General features: G+C 41.8%; 1 protein-coding gene across 4 annotated transcripts in view; it reads right to left on the bottom strand.

Annotated features, from left to right (window-relative positions):
* The window catches only part of MEIKIN (meiotic kinetochore factor), a 30,369-nt gene extending 19,648 nt beyond the window's left edge, over window positions 1-10,721 (bottom strand). For 3 of the 4 annotated variants that reach the window (XM_088661893.1, XM_088661894.1, XM_088661896.1), the window contains exons 1-6: window positions 10,587-10,716; window positions 8,890-9,103; window positions 4,056-4,146; window positions 3,524-3,602; window positions 2,457-2,517; window positions 513-653 (exon numbers count right to left, since the gene is read on the bottom strand). In XM_088661893.1, the coding sequence (XP_088518019.1) occupies window positions 513-653; window positions 2,457-2,517; window positions 3,524-3,602; window positions 4,056-4,146; window positions 8,890-9,073 (556 nt within the window). In that variant the 5' untranslated portion in view covers window positions 9,074-9,103; window positions 10,587-10,716. Of the gene's footprint in view, window positions 1-512; window positions 654-2,456; window positions 2,518-3,523; window positions 3,603-4,055; window positions 4,147-8,889; window positions 9,104-10,586 lie in introns of all 4 variants that reach the window. The other variant, XM_088661895.1, reaches the window with a different exon arrangement.
* Window positions 10,722-12,966: the final 2,245 nt, after the last annotated feature.

The raw sequence follows: 12,966 nt of genomic DNA, 5'->3' as shown, positions 1-12,966 counted from the left end.
AATCAAAAAAATGTAGTATAGGTCGAGAATTGCCAAGGACACTCTGAACTCTAGCCTTGGATTAAATGGACATTCTCTGACCAAATTAAGAGGCATTTGGCAACAATCAATTAGCAAAGTTTTCCCTACTTGACTATGTGATGGACTTGATTAAGCAAATAAAAATACAATGTAGTCAGGTCTTACAGCAGGAATGGGGAGTCAATGTTGTTCCTCTCTGGGATAGCTGAGTCAGTAGAGCATGTGTCTCTTAATCGCAGGCTCATGGGTTTGAGCCCCATGTTGAGCAAAATATTCTTGCATTGTAGGGGGTTGAACTAGATGACCCTCGTGATCCCTTCAAACTCTACAAATTCTAAGCTTCTATGATCCCTGACTATTGGCCATGCTTGCTGGGGATGAAAATAAAGCAACATCTGGAGGGCCACAGGTTCCCAATTTCTGCCATACAAAATATAGATGAGTGCACACAGGCTTTTCTCAAACGGTCACTCCCACATAAGCATGCGTACCTAATGTGTTTTCATCTCTGAATATTTCAGGTGATGAATAAGTACTTGCTCCATCACTAGATTCTGTATCAGAGCACAGAGAAGACTCTTCATCCAAACACTGCAGCAAAAAATGTGAAACACCTGTGGGTAAAGTCATTCCTGGAAATAAAGGCAAAATGAGAAAGGATCAGGACACTGCTCAGTCTGAAAGTGCTCATTCAGGTACCATGAAATGCTGGGCACCTATAAATGCATACAAATGTTAAGAACTGGGCTTCAGTTTGAAAAAAAAGATACACATCTCCAGTGGAGAGCTGAGCTAGGAAAAACATTAGATATATGTATGCGTTTAATGTGATTCAGTTAAGACTGTATGTTGCAATAGGTTATACAATATAGTACTGTGAACAGAAGGCAGGCCACATGAGAGAAGGATGGAGAACAGCAACAGTAATAGGTTCAATTGGATTAGTTTTCATTTAGTATTACGTTACATGTCCTAAATTTCCTTCAAGAAGCTCCAGGTAACATACATCCACATGGTTCTTTCCATTCCTCTTTTACCCTCACAATAACCCTGTGAGGGAGGTTTGATTGAAAGATGGCAACTGGTCCAAAGTAACCCAGTGAGTTTCATGACTGAAAGCGCATTTGAACCATAGTCTCCTAGTCCAATACTCTAGCCTCTGCACTTGTTTCAGTATACATGCAACGTTTAGCTTCCATCAAAAACAGTAATGTATTTACAGTATTCTATATAAAAGAAATACTGTAGGTATCCTGGAAATGATAAACAGCACCACTTCTATGTAGTGCCATGGTTTAAAATGGTTAATTAAACTAAACAGAACAGGTTTATTATATATTAACCATTTTTCATAAGAATATTGAGGATTTCAACAAAGTAACTGGATTTCATAAGAATATTGAGGATTTCAACAAAGTAACCCTTTTCTTCATCAGATTGTCAGTGAACCAAATGACCCAAAGTGCACAATATGATTATGGTGGAAATAAGACTAGGACTTAGGCACCATCAGCCACTGTGAGCAGTCAATTAAAAGGATTGTTGATGGGCATTAATATTAATTTATTATCCATATACTTGGGCTATACAGATCCTCAAGGCATTAAAAATTATATCCTGGTCTACAGACTGGTGCTCTAAATCTACTTGAATTTTTAGAAGTCTGTTATAATTAGTGATGTGAAGGCCTGGGAAAAAATCCTCCAGAAAAAAAAGGGGGGAGGGAGAACCTTTCCTCCATTTTTCGGAAATACGGAAACCTATGGCAGTACCTACGGGATCACCTCTCCTGGTATGCCCCGCGGAGGACCTTAAGGTCCACAAACAACAATATTCTGGAGATCCCGAGCCATAAGGTGGCTAGATTGGCCTCTACTAGGGCCAGGGCCTTTTCAGTATTGGCCCCAACTTGGTGGAACGCTCTTTCACAGGAGACCAGGGCCCTGCGGGATTTGTCATCTTTCCGCAGGGCCTGCAAGACAGAGCTGTTCTGCCTGGCCTTTGGGTTGGACTTAGTCTGACCCCTGTGTTTTCCTCCCTCATGGCTTGGATTTATGGACTACTTAAAATGAGGCTGCATTTAATTGTAATATTGTATTTTAATCTGTATTTTAATTAATTGCTTTTTTATGTTTTATTGTGATTTTATTGGTGTGAGCCGCCCTGAGCCCGGTTTTGACTCGGGAGGGGGGGTATAAATAAAAATTTATTTATGTATTTATTTCTTCTTCTTATGTAGAAGGCTGAACAAGAAACACTAGTGATATGAATTGTTCCTGAGGAAAGCTTCAGCACTGGCCACAGAGTTGGATTGGGGGAATTAAAATTGCGTTGGGAGAACTAAAATATTAACATGAGGACTAGTCACATTAGGGAACTTGGAATAATATTTAGAAGAATACAGTTCCTGATCCAATATTTTTAAGCATACTCACCTGATGTAGTTTCACTATATCTAGGACTTTCTTTACTTGCAGAGCTTAAATGCAAAGAATCCTAAGGACAACCGTGAAAGATGAAGATGACAAGGTATGATGTAGATAAAACTGTGATTTCTCTTATGACCATACAAAATTCATGAAAATAATTTCACAGAAAGAAACAGTTCTGCACAGTTTTGTCATGAACAAAATATTCCTTAACATTGATCAGAGCAACTCCTGGATTTGATATGTATTATCAATGGCCACATGGAAGCAATTTTAAATTATGTAAATTGTTCATCTGCAGAATGTCATCAGGCAGAATGGGATAATTTCTCATTCACCACAAAGCCCCAGAATTTCTTCAAAGCACAGTCTCTGTTAAGATCAGATGTTGTGTGGTGGAGACTAACATGACAGAGAGAGTAATTTAAAGCTGAACCCATATAGTGATAGTGGGTATTTCCTGGGCACTGAACCTCTATAGTGGTATTGCCAACTTGGATAAATTTCATTGTGATTGATGCACATTTCCAGCCACTACACAAGTCAATGTGAATAGAGCATGACCATGAACTTGCCTGGACAATATTCATAGGTCTTTATGACAATTCATCTGTTCCACACCAACCACTTGAAACAGTATGACCTCCATTATTCTTCCACACTAAAATTCTCCCAGCAGTCAGAAAGGCTGGTACACTAATTATGCTGGTGATTACTGCAAACCCTGATATTTCCACGTACCTCAGAGAGATGGATTTCCCCCCACTTTAAAGTCAGAACCACAGAATACATACAGAACCAACCTGGTGCTTTCCAGATATTTTGAATTATAACTCCCATCATCCCTGACCACTTACCATGCTGCCTAGGAGCTAGCAGGCTTAATTGTGATTTTGTGTGATGTGCAAACCAGCTCCATGACACACCACTGGTTGCATACAAAATACTGTATGTATATGTATTTTGATTGGCTGGACTCTGAAGGTGCAGCAGTCTTTCGTTTTTACCCTACTAAACACATAGTAGTACATAGATTTGTTGGGATTTAAGAGGTTTAACAATTAAATACATACCTTTAATACAGCAGTGGTTATTTTATTGATACTTTTATTCACCTCCATGCTTCTGTTTTCATTTTCATTTAATTCAGTACTATTTTTTTTGGGGGGGGGGAATAAAGCACAATTACGGGTCTGTATTTTTCATAGGCAATTTCAAACCAACTCTGATATCTGGAATTTCTGAGAAAAATGACTTCTCTTAATTTGAAGTTAAATCAACACACTAACAACAGAAATTGGAATTATTGTTGCTCTGGGGGTGTTGCCCAAAACAAGGCAAGTCCTTCCTGCCCTGGCCATAATGCCTATAAATACAATTAAAGCTGAATTGCATCATCATATTGACAATTTCTAGACTGGTGGTGTGGATCTTGGTGCTTTCCAGAAGTTGTTGGACTCCAACCCATCAGCATAGCCAATTGTCAGAGTTGATGGGATTTGAAGTCCAACAACATCTATGTTTGTCCTCAATTGGGGCTTCAAGTGCTCAAGATCTTCCCCCAGATCCAATAATAGAATAACTGGAATGGTTATTATAACATACCTTTGTTCCACTGAAAGGCAGTCCATCTGGGTCACCCCAGAGGCTTCTTGAATTTTGGGCAATGATTTTGTAATGGCATTTCCAATTTGTCCTATAGGGAGAAAAAAGTGAATTGTTTAGCCAAACACAGGATTATGATCCAACAGAACAAATATTTTATAAACTGTATAAATTGATATTAACTGAAAGTCCTACATTTACCCAAAGGATTTGTTTTGATGTAAAGAGAGAGTAAGAATCATCCCTTTGTGTTAAGACGTCACAATTGTTTGGCATTCACCTAATTTGTATACAGGTGCTGAGTGAAGGGCTTCAATGTAATTATTTCTGGTACAAAATTCAAACCGAGATATGCACATTCCTCCATGACTGTTTGAGATTATTTATTTTGAACAGGAAATGTACAGAGTTTCTTCTTCATGGATTATGTGCACATTTTCTTTCAGTGTATATTAACCACTCAACTTACATTTCCATAGACGCATACACACACACTTACACACACAAGGAGTTCTGCCCGTGCTCACTCTGCTCACCAAGCCCTTGGGCCAACTCCCCATTCTTTAAACTTCACCCATAAGCCCCCCATTCCCCCCCCCCTTGCTACCCACCTGACATCATAGTGACACCAGGCACAGGCAATGTTTCCCTTTGAAGCACTGATTGTTGGGACTTCCAAGTGACCCACAGGGCTTTCAAACCTTGGGGGCAAGGGTTGAAGGAGATGGTGTGCTGGATGCGAGCTCCCATCTACCCATCAGATTACCAAACATGCCTGAAGAGAGGTTTAATGGAGAGGGCCTTCAAAGAGCAGCTTGCTAAACTGCTTTGTGAAACACCCTTCTCTGCTGCAATTGCATTTAATGGAGGGCGGCAAGCACTTCACCCAGTAGGTTGCTAAACACTGGGTGAAGGGCCGCCTACTTACCCTTCTGTTAAACCTCACTGCAGGATCATTTATTGGAAGGAGGTGCTCCATTAAACAGTTTGCCTAGGCTGGCCTGCCATTCCTCACTCTGCAATTAGTGTGGCTGCCTAATATGTATGGGAATATATGCAGGTCTACTTCATATGTCACAACCTTGATGGCAGAAAGTGAGGAGGAATTAAAGAACCTTTTTAATGAGGGTGAAAGAGGAGAGCACAAAATATGGTCTGAAGCTCAACATCAAAAAAACCAAGATCATGGCCACTGGTCCCATCACCTCCTGGCAAATAGAAGGGGAAGAAATGGAGGCAGTGAGAGATTTTACTTTATTGGGCTCCTTGATCACTGCAGATGGTGACAGCAGTCACGAAATTAAAATACACCTGCTTCTTGGGAGAAAAGCAATGACAAACCTAGACAGCATCTTAAAAAGCAGAGACATCACCTTGCCTACAAAGGTCCGTATGGTTTTCCCAGAAGTGATGTATGGAAGTGAGAGCTGGACCATAAAGAAGGCTGATCGCCGAAGAATTGATGCTTTTGAATTATGGTGCTGGAGGAGACTCTTGAGAGTCCCATGGACTGCTAGAAGATCAAACCTATCCATTCTGAAGGAAATGAGCCCTGAGTGCTCACTGGGAGGACAGATTGTGAAGCTGAGGCTCCAATACTTTGGCCACCTCATGAGAAGAGAAGACTCCCTGGAAAAGACCCTGATGTTGGGAAAGATTGAGGGCACAGGGAGAAGGGGACGACAGAGGATGAGATGGTTGGATAGTGTTCTCGAAGCTATGAACATGAGTTTGACCAAACTGCGTGAGGCAGTGCAAGACAGGAGTGCCTGGCGTGCTCTGGTCCATGGGGCCACGAAGAGTCGGACACAACTAAACGACTAAACAACAACAACAACAACTTCATATGTCACAGTTCTTGGCTGCAGCTCATGGTAAACGAGGAAAGAGCTTAACCACAAGCCTAGGTTTGTACGACAAGCTAAGCCAACCCAAACCCATCACAGTACAGGAGTAAAATGACTTGGGGGAAGTAAGGCAGCTGTGAGATCCTCTTCAGGAGCCTGCACAGCCCTGATACACCATAGTTTGGCATGCAAACAAAGCAAAGACATATGCACATACAGTTGGGTGCATTAAAAAGCACGTTAACCCACCCTGAACAGATTCTCTTCAAGGTCAGTAGATTACTCCACATTTGCTTTGTTTGCGTATCAGCTAAGGACAACACAACGCTAGCAAGTCAACAAAGAATGAGCAAAAGAAAACCTGGGAGTTGCACTATAATGGAACTGCTGCTCTCAAAAGTCTAAAACTGTGAAATCAAGACACCTGTTAAACTCTCATTCTCCAGAGATTTGCAAGAACAACCCCTTTGCACCTTTTAATTTTCATCAGGTTTTGCTATCAGTTTCTTTAAAAAAGAAATTAAGGCCATCCCCTTGATACTCCCAAGACTTAGTACAATATCAGAAGGCAAAAAGCTCCCCCTACTGACAATCCAACTTAATGCACATGGTAAACCAAGCCTATCTGAATCAAAGGCTTTTGCTGCACAGTTTTAAGAGCTGTTGAGGTAGAATCAGGGCTTTTTTTCCTTTAAACAAATGTTTAGGGGTACTCTCATTTTCCTACTCATATAGAAATACTGCCCCTAAATGAGGCCAAACCTAGATTCATGAAATGTTTAGGGGTATGCATACCCCTGTGTCCCCCAGAAAAAAGCACTGGATAGAATAAACATCAACAGGTTACATTTCCATCTATTCTTCACACAGGTAAATATTCAATATGGTAAGACTGCAGTCATACATAGTCTTTATCCTCCTCCCGAAACAAGTGTCGTTGTGACTGAGGGGTATGTCACAATGAAGCAACACTTCACTTCAAAAATGTTTGAGAATAATCTGGGAACAACAGGATTTAAGCAGAGGTGGATTTAGGGCAGCATGACTGGTTCTACCGCACTAGGGGGCACCACAACTATGATGTACTGAATTGAGCCGAACAGGTGGTGAGAGGAAGGGGGGTGCTGAATTTTCGCTGCACACAAGGCGACACTGAAATCTGAAAGACCAAAGTCCACCACTGACTTAAGTGTGCATATTCAGATTTACCACCTGCTCTTTGCATTTCAAGAGGGGCAAATTATTTTGGTGACAGATGAGAACAGGTGTTGTTGTCAGTGGCACCCACACACAATTTATAAAAATGGCTGTTTCTAACCATTGCAGGGGTGGGGGGAATAATTGTGAACACCATCAAAAATTTCCAAAAGAGGAGACTTGGATGAACCACCACTCTTGAATGGCAACATCAGTGTTCTGTTTGCATAAAGACCATATGTATGTATGTATGTATGTATGTATGTATGTATGTATGTATGTATAATATTTATAGAAAACTGCCTCACATAAAGTATCAACAAAATATGCATGTACAATAAAACATATACCATAAATATATAAAATAATCACAAAATGGGTGGCTCATCTTGAAAAGTTTAAGCAGCTGCATAGGCTTTCTGGCCTAAAAAAAAAAAAAAAATTCCTTCAGTAGCACCTTAAAGACCAACTAAGTTTTTATTTTGGTATGAGCTTTCGTGTGCATGCACACTTCTTCTGGCCTAAAAAAGATCTTCAAGAGATGCCTGAAAATTAACTGCGAGGATGCCTGAATAATCTAGGCTGAAAGAGTTCGCAGAAAGGAACCAGGTATCCTAAATGCCTAAATTCTAGTTGAAGTCAATCAGGCTTCTGAAATATGGGGGACAACCAGCGGTATTTCTCCAGATTATCTCAGTGACTGAGCTGGTATATAAGGGTTAAGGGCATCATTACGGTATCCTGGGCTCACGTTGATCAGGGCTTTGTATAAGAGAACGCTGAACCTGGTTTGGGAGTATATGGGCAGCCAATGCAGGTGTTTCAGCAGAATGCTACAAACCTACTTCTGAGCAGACATAGGGCTGCTCCACTAGACTTCTAATATCAGTTTGGGGCACACTACATCACCCCATAAATCCTAGCATGCAGCAGCAGGAGACCATATGTGAACACACAATTGCGTACAGGAGTCTTTGCCCACTGTAAGAGAATGGCGCTGCTGAGCAGAGGAGCCCCAGAAAGCACCATAAATTTAGAAAGTAGCCTGAGAGGGTGGGGATTCAACAGCTTGGAAAAACACCAGGTGATAGGAGTCTGTTGCTTTCAAAAACAGTGAGAACCTTGGAAAAAGCAAAACAGCAACTGCCTCAAGAATCCAATCTCTGTTTACCGAGAAGTAAATTTCACTAGGTTCAATGGTGCTTGCATCCTAAGACAGGATTCCACTGTGAGGTGGCTCAAGGGGTAGGAATCATCCTTGTGTGCCCTGGGGACAGTTGATTTGTATTTGCAGCTGGTGATTTTTAGCTGGGATGGTAAAGATTGACATCAGAACCGAGTTCACTGTTGACATTCAGTGTTGTGGAAGGAACACATACTGGAGTAATCAGCTCAGTGTTGTCAGGGTCTGAGCAACCATAACAAAAACTACGAATACAAACCAAGCTAAGGAAAGCAATGAGCCCCATCTCTCTGAGTCCCATGTAATGCATTTAGCAGGCCAAGCGGCTTTCTACAGTACTCATCAAGACATAGCAGGTGAGATAAGCCCTCACACATTCACAAACACCCACCCTCTTCCCCACTACCAATTTCACCAATAAAGTGTTTCCATTAAGAGTGACTACATTAAGAGTACATTCTCAGCCCTTCACATTTTAAGACAGTACATAGTAGAGTAGTTAGGGCCTTTGTGCCACTACGCAAAGACACAATAAATATTGTAATTAATCCAGACAAACAAAGATGTGATGGGGAAGGACAAGGTAGTTAGTTGCATGAATGATTACTTCTGACACAAGGTTCCTGCCGAGGTTCAGAAAGCAGATCTAGGCGCTGCCGACTCCCTTTGGCTTTAGCATTCCTTTCACCTATAGCAGCAGATGCTGCCACAGCTGGGAGAGGAGATGCACAATGGACATTCCGTTGAGCCCGCTTCTTCCGGGAATAGGAACGCAATTTCACCCAGTCCATCCTCTTTGCTTTTCCTCACAGCAATGCTGCCTACAAAGCAATAAGAGGCAATACTGAGAAAAGAGGCTCTAACAAGTAAAATATAATCCAAGCATAGATGCCAGGAAAAACCAAAACCATGACCTTTTAGGGAAGGGAAGCGTCTTATTGGTGGATTGCTGGCATTCTTGAAACTTGTTTAAGCTTTGTGGTTTACTCCCTGAGGGATTATACAAATCCATATTTACCCCCATGTTACCCTATATCAGGCATGTCCAACTCCCAAGAGACTGTGATCTACTCTCAGTATATATATAAAAAAACAGGCAGTGATCTACCCCTTGCCATTGGAAGAGGGGGGGAACGCAGGTGGGGTGGGTGGATTGCCCAGAATTATTCAGCTTTTTTAAGGAGGGAAGTGCCCAGAATTGTTGAGCTTTTTTGGGGAGGATTGCAGAGTCTTTTTAGCCCCCCCCCATAACTTTTTTTGCACGATAAGGATCCCACGATCTACCAGGGTCAGCCAGGGATCTACCGGTAGATCACGATCAACTGGTTGGACACCCCTGTCCTATATTAAATCACTGTATAGGGGGGCTGTCAGCCCCACAGAACAGAAATGTTTTCACTGGAGCTCAGTGTACCAGAGAGTACTTTCAATTCTAAACCCAAATATCATAAAGATCCCCTCACCAAATTAAACACACACACGCCACACATAGACACTTCGAAAAACAAACATTGGCTAGAATATAATTTCAAGCGCCAAACGCCCTACACTCAAATTACCATATAAACCTTTGGCAGTTTTCTCTCACATGAATCCACAAAGAATCCTGGGAGCTGTAGATTAGTAAACAGGACTGAGTTACTGGTTAAAGATCCCAAGCATTTCCATCCCTCAAACTATAGATTCTGCTTCCCAAAGTTCTATGGGGAAATGGGATGACTATTAAACTGGTTTAAATCTGATTATGATAGGATTTTGTTGCTGAGTGTTACCAACTCCTTTGCACCACACTGATACCCTTTCTGCAACACATACGGTACCTAAAAATCACTGTCAACTGTTGCTACTGTTCCCTGCCCACTCTGTGAATTATAACCTTTTGACAGACTATTTCCTGTCAGGCAGGCAGCCAGCCCGGCTTCCCTCACAGAACTACACTTCCCAAGGTTCCTCAGGCTGCAAGCTACGTCCAAACCCACTTTTCCTTTCAGCGTGGACATGCCTTTACTGGGACTGCCTGCAGTGCTATGGGCAAAAGATCATGCAATCAAGCGAAAAGAAAACGAAACATTTGGATTAAATAATGCAAATACTGCCTGAGCAACTGAGAGGAGGCAGCGGTCTCGCCTCAGGGTATTCCCCTTCCCCTGCTGAGAACTGCCTCAGATATTGGCTTGCAAATCCAGCCCCATTCTGAGAGAAACACAAATGGTAGCAGCAAAGAGCCAGGAGGTCCTGAGGCTTCTGGCGTGGCAGAAATAAAGGAGTCAAACCAAAAAGCAGGTCACAGGACCTGATCCATACCTGCACCTGTGCTGATAAATACTTTAAGTCTGGGGGTCCCCTGCAGGCCTCGAGCCCCTTCTATTTTTATCTGTAGGAGGCATGAATCAGCTTTCAACCATTCGGCCATTTCCTTTCTTATTCCCAGAATACCTCTAGGAGGACTCCCAAATTTATTAGGAAAGGAAGAGGGTGGGGCAGGTGGAGGCCATGAGTTAGCTTTCCCTCCCAGCCAAACCGTCTTAAATCTGGGAGGGATAAGACAAAAACACTAAGAAGAAGAAAAATATTATTTTTAAAAGAGAGAGAGAGGGAGAACTGCCACTGGTAAGAAAGGAAATTGTCACTGCATGGTAAGGCTGTGTGTGGTTTCCTTTATGTTTTAGATTACTGGACAGACATTGTGCTTGGCCTACTGCGTGTGGTTTGATGTGTATGGTTTTGTCTGAGTGTGTTTTGCTTGTTTTGGGAAGAGGGCGGGGTCTGTTTGCCTAGCAGTAGTTTGTTCGCAAAGGGTATTTGTTGGGATCCAGAAATACCGGTAAGTGTATGAGGATTAGTCCCATCTCCCATGCAAATAAAAAAAACCAGGAAGGGTAAGAGTCCTTGGAGGTTGCCCATGGCACATGCCCTTCCCACCAAATATCAAATACTGTATTTACTCAAATCTAATGCTCACCTTTTTTGGCTAAATTGCGCTGCGAAAATTAAGCAAAGATTCGATGGCACATTTACATTCGCTAGCAAATACTTTTTTTTGTTTCAAGCTTCTGAAAACTGAGGTGCGCATTAGATTTGATGGCGCAATAGACTCGAGTTAATATGGCATTGCACTGGCAAAAGAACCTCAGACTGGCAGCAGTACATCCCCAATATCAAGCTAGTCTGCGCAGAAATTCTCATATGATTAAAGGAGTCATATAATAGCATAGTCTTGATTAGTAGTGCTGACCAATTTGGAACAACATAGGCAAACCTTTACTTTTTATTGTGATTTTGCTGGCAGATTAATTGACGTGGATGTTGTAATGAGGTTTTTAATACCGGTAGAGGCATAGTGTTTTTGAGTACATACAGTCTATCAAACGCTATGTGAATAGGTGCCGATGAAAACAGTCTGTTTGCTATTTGCAAACACCAAACTGGTATGAAATACTAAGCTGAGTTTTAAGGAAAAAACCTAAACAAGAATTAAAATGTTAAATGTGAATTGTATGTTGAATTATGCTGGGTGTGTGGGTGTGTACGGGCGCGTACACACACACACACACGTATATGCACAGCAGTGTTGTTGTTCAGTAGGTGGCACTGTGAACTGGTGTTGACGATAAATCCTCTATGTGTTTCAAATTTGGTAATCCTGACATGATGAGAAAATGACATAATTCCAGTATTCAGGCCAGTGACTCTAAAGATACTAGGACTGGCATACAAATGTTTTTAATTGAATTCCTGCAGGGGAAGGTGCTGTAGCTAAATAGATGGAGCATTTATGGTGCATACAGAAGGTCACAGACTCCATCCTTAGCCACTTCAGGTGGGGCTCAGAAAGACCCTTATCTGAAACCATGGAGACCCACTGCCAGGCATAGACAGTTCTTAGCTAAACAGACCAATGGTCTTATTAGATGTACAGTATTTCCTAACGTCTCTATGATTATGAGTCATGGGGTCCCAAGCTCTTGTAACGGTACTACTTCAGAATCCATGTGAGATATTGCATGTTGGAATTCTCCCCCCTCTCCTGCCCCCCCAAAGGTTCTTGTGCATATAGTCTGTGTGTGTGTGTGTGTGTGTGTGTACACACGCAACCCCCCCCCCAAACAATTGGCAATTCAGGGCATCCCACAGACTGTTGTTGTTGCTGTTGTTGTTACAGAGGAAGTGTTCAAACATGCAATTCTCTGCAGTTCTCTACCCATTTTCTAAGATGGGGAAGCCCTAGAAGAGCAGTGTAGTGTCGGAGTTCCAAACTTAACTCTCGATTTATGGAACAGGATCCACCAGCATAAAGCCTACCTAATAAAATTGAATTATATATAGCGATGATAGATTTTGCGTGAAGTTTCCTCTCTGAGTCCTTGAGTGCCCCCTCACCTGTTTGGGCATCTGTTTCTCTTGCTCTGCTAAATTTACTGCTGCTTTGACTTTGAACCACTGAAAACAGTGAGCCTCTTGTCCGTTTGTGTTAAACCACAAGGGGGAATATATATATATATATATATGAAGGGGATCAGGTGAAGGCTACATTAATACACAGAGTGGGAAAATGAGCTGAATGATTCTATTGACTTTATTCTTTTAAACACATGGTCTGAAAACATACTATACTGTACATTCCCATCCATTCATGTTTTATAACGCCAGTTTTATAACGAGAATAAATTCAAGTGATTGCAGA

The sequence above is a fragment of the Zootoca vivipara genome, chromosome 2, assembly GCF_965207765.1.
Source record: "Zootoca vivipara chromosome 2, rZooViv2.hap1.1, whole genome shotgun sequence".
Lineage (NCBI taxonomy): Eukaryota > Metazoa > Chordata > Lepidosauria > Squamata > Lacertidae > Zootoca > Zootoca vivipara.
Note: the sequence above shows the minus strand (reverse complement) of the source record. Positions and strands in the feature narration are given on the sequence as shown.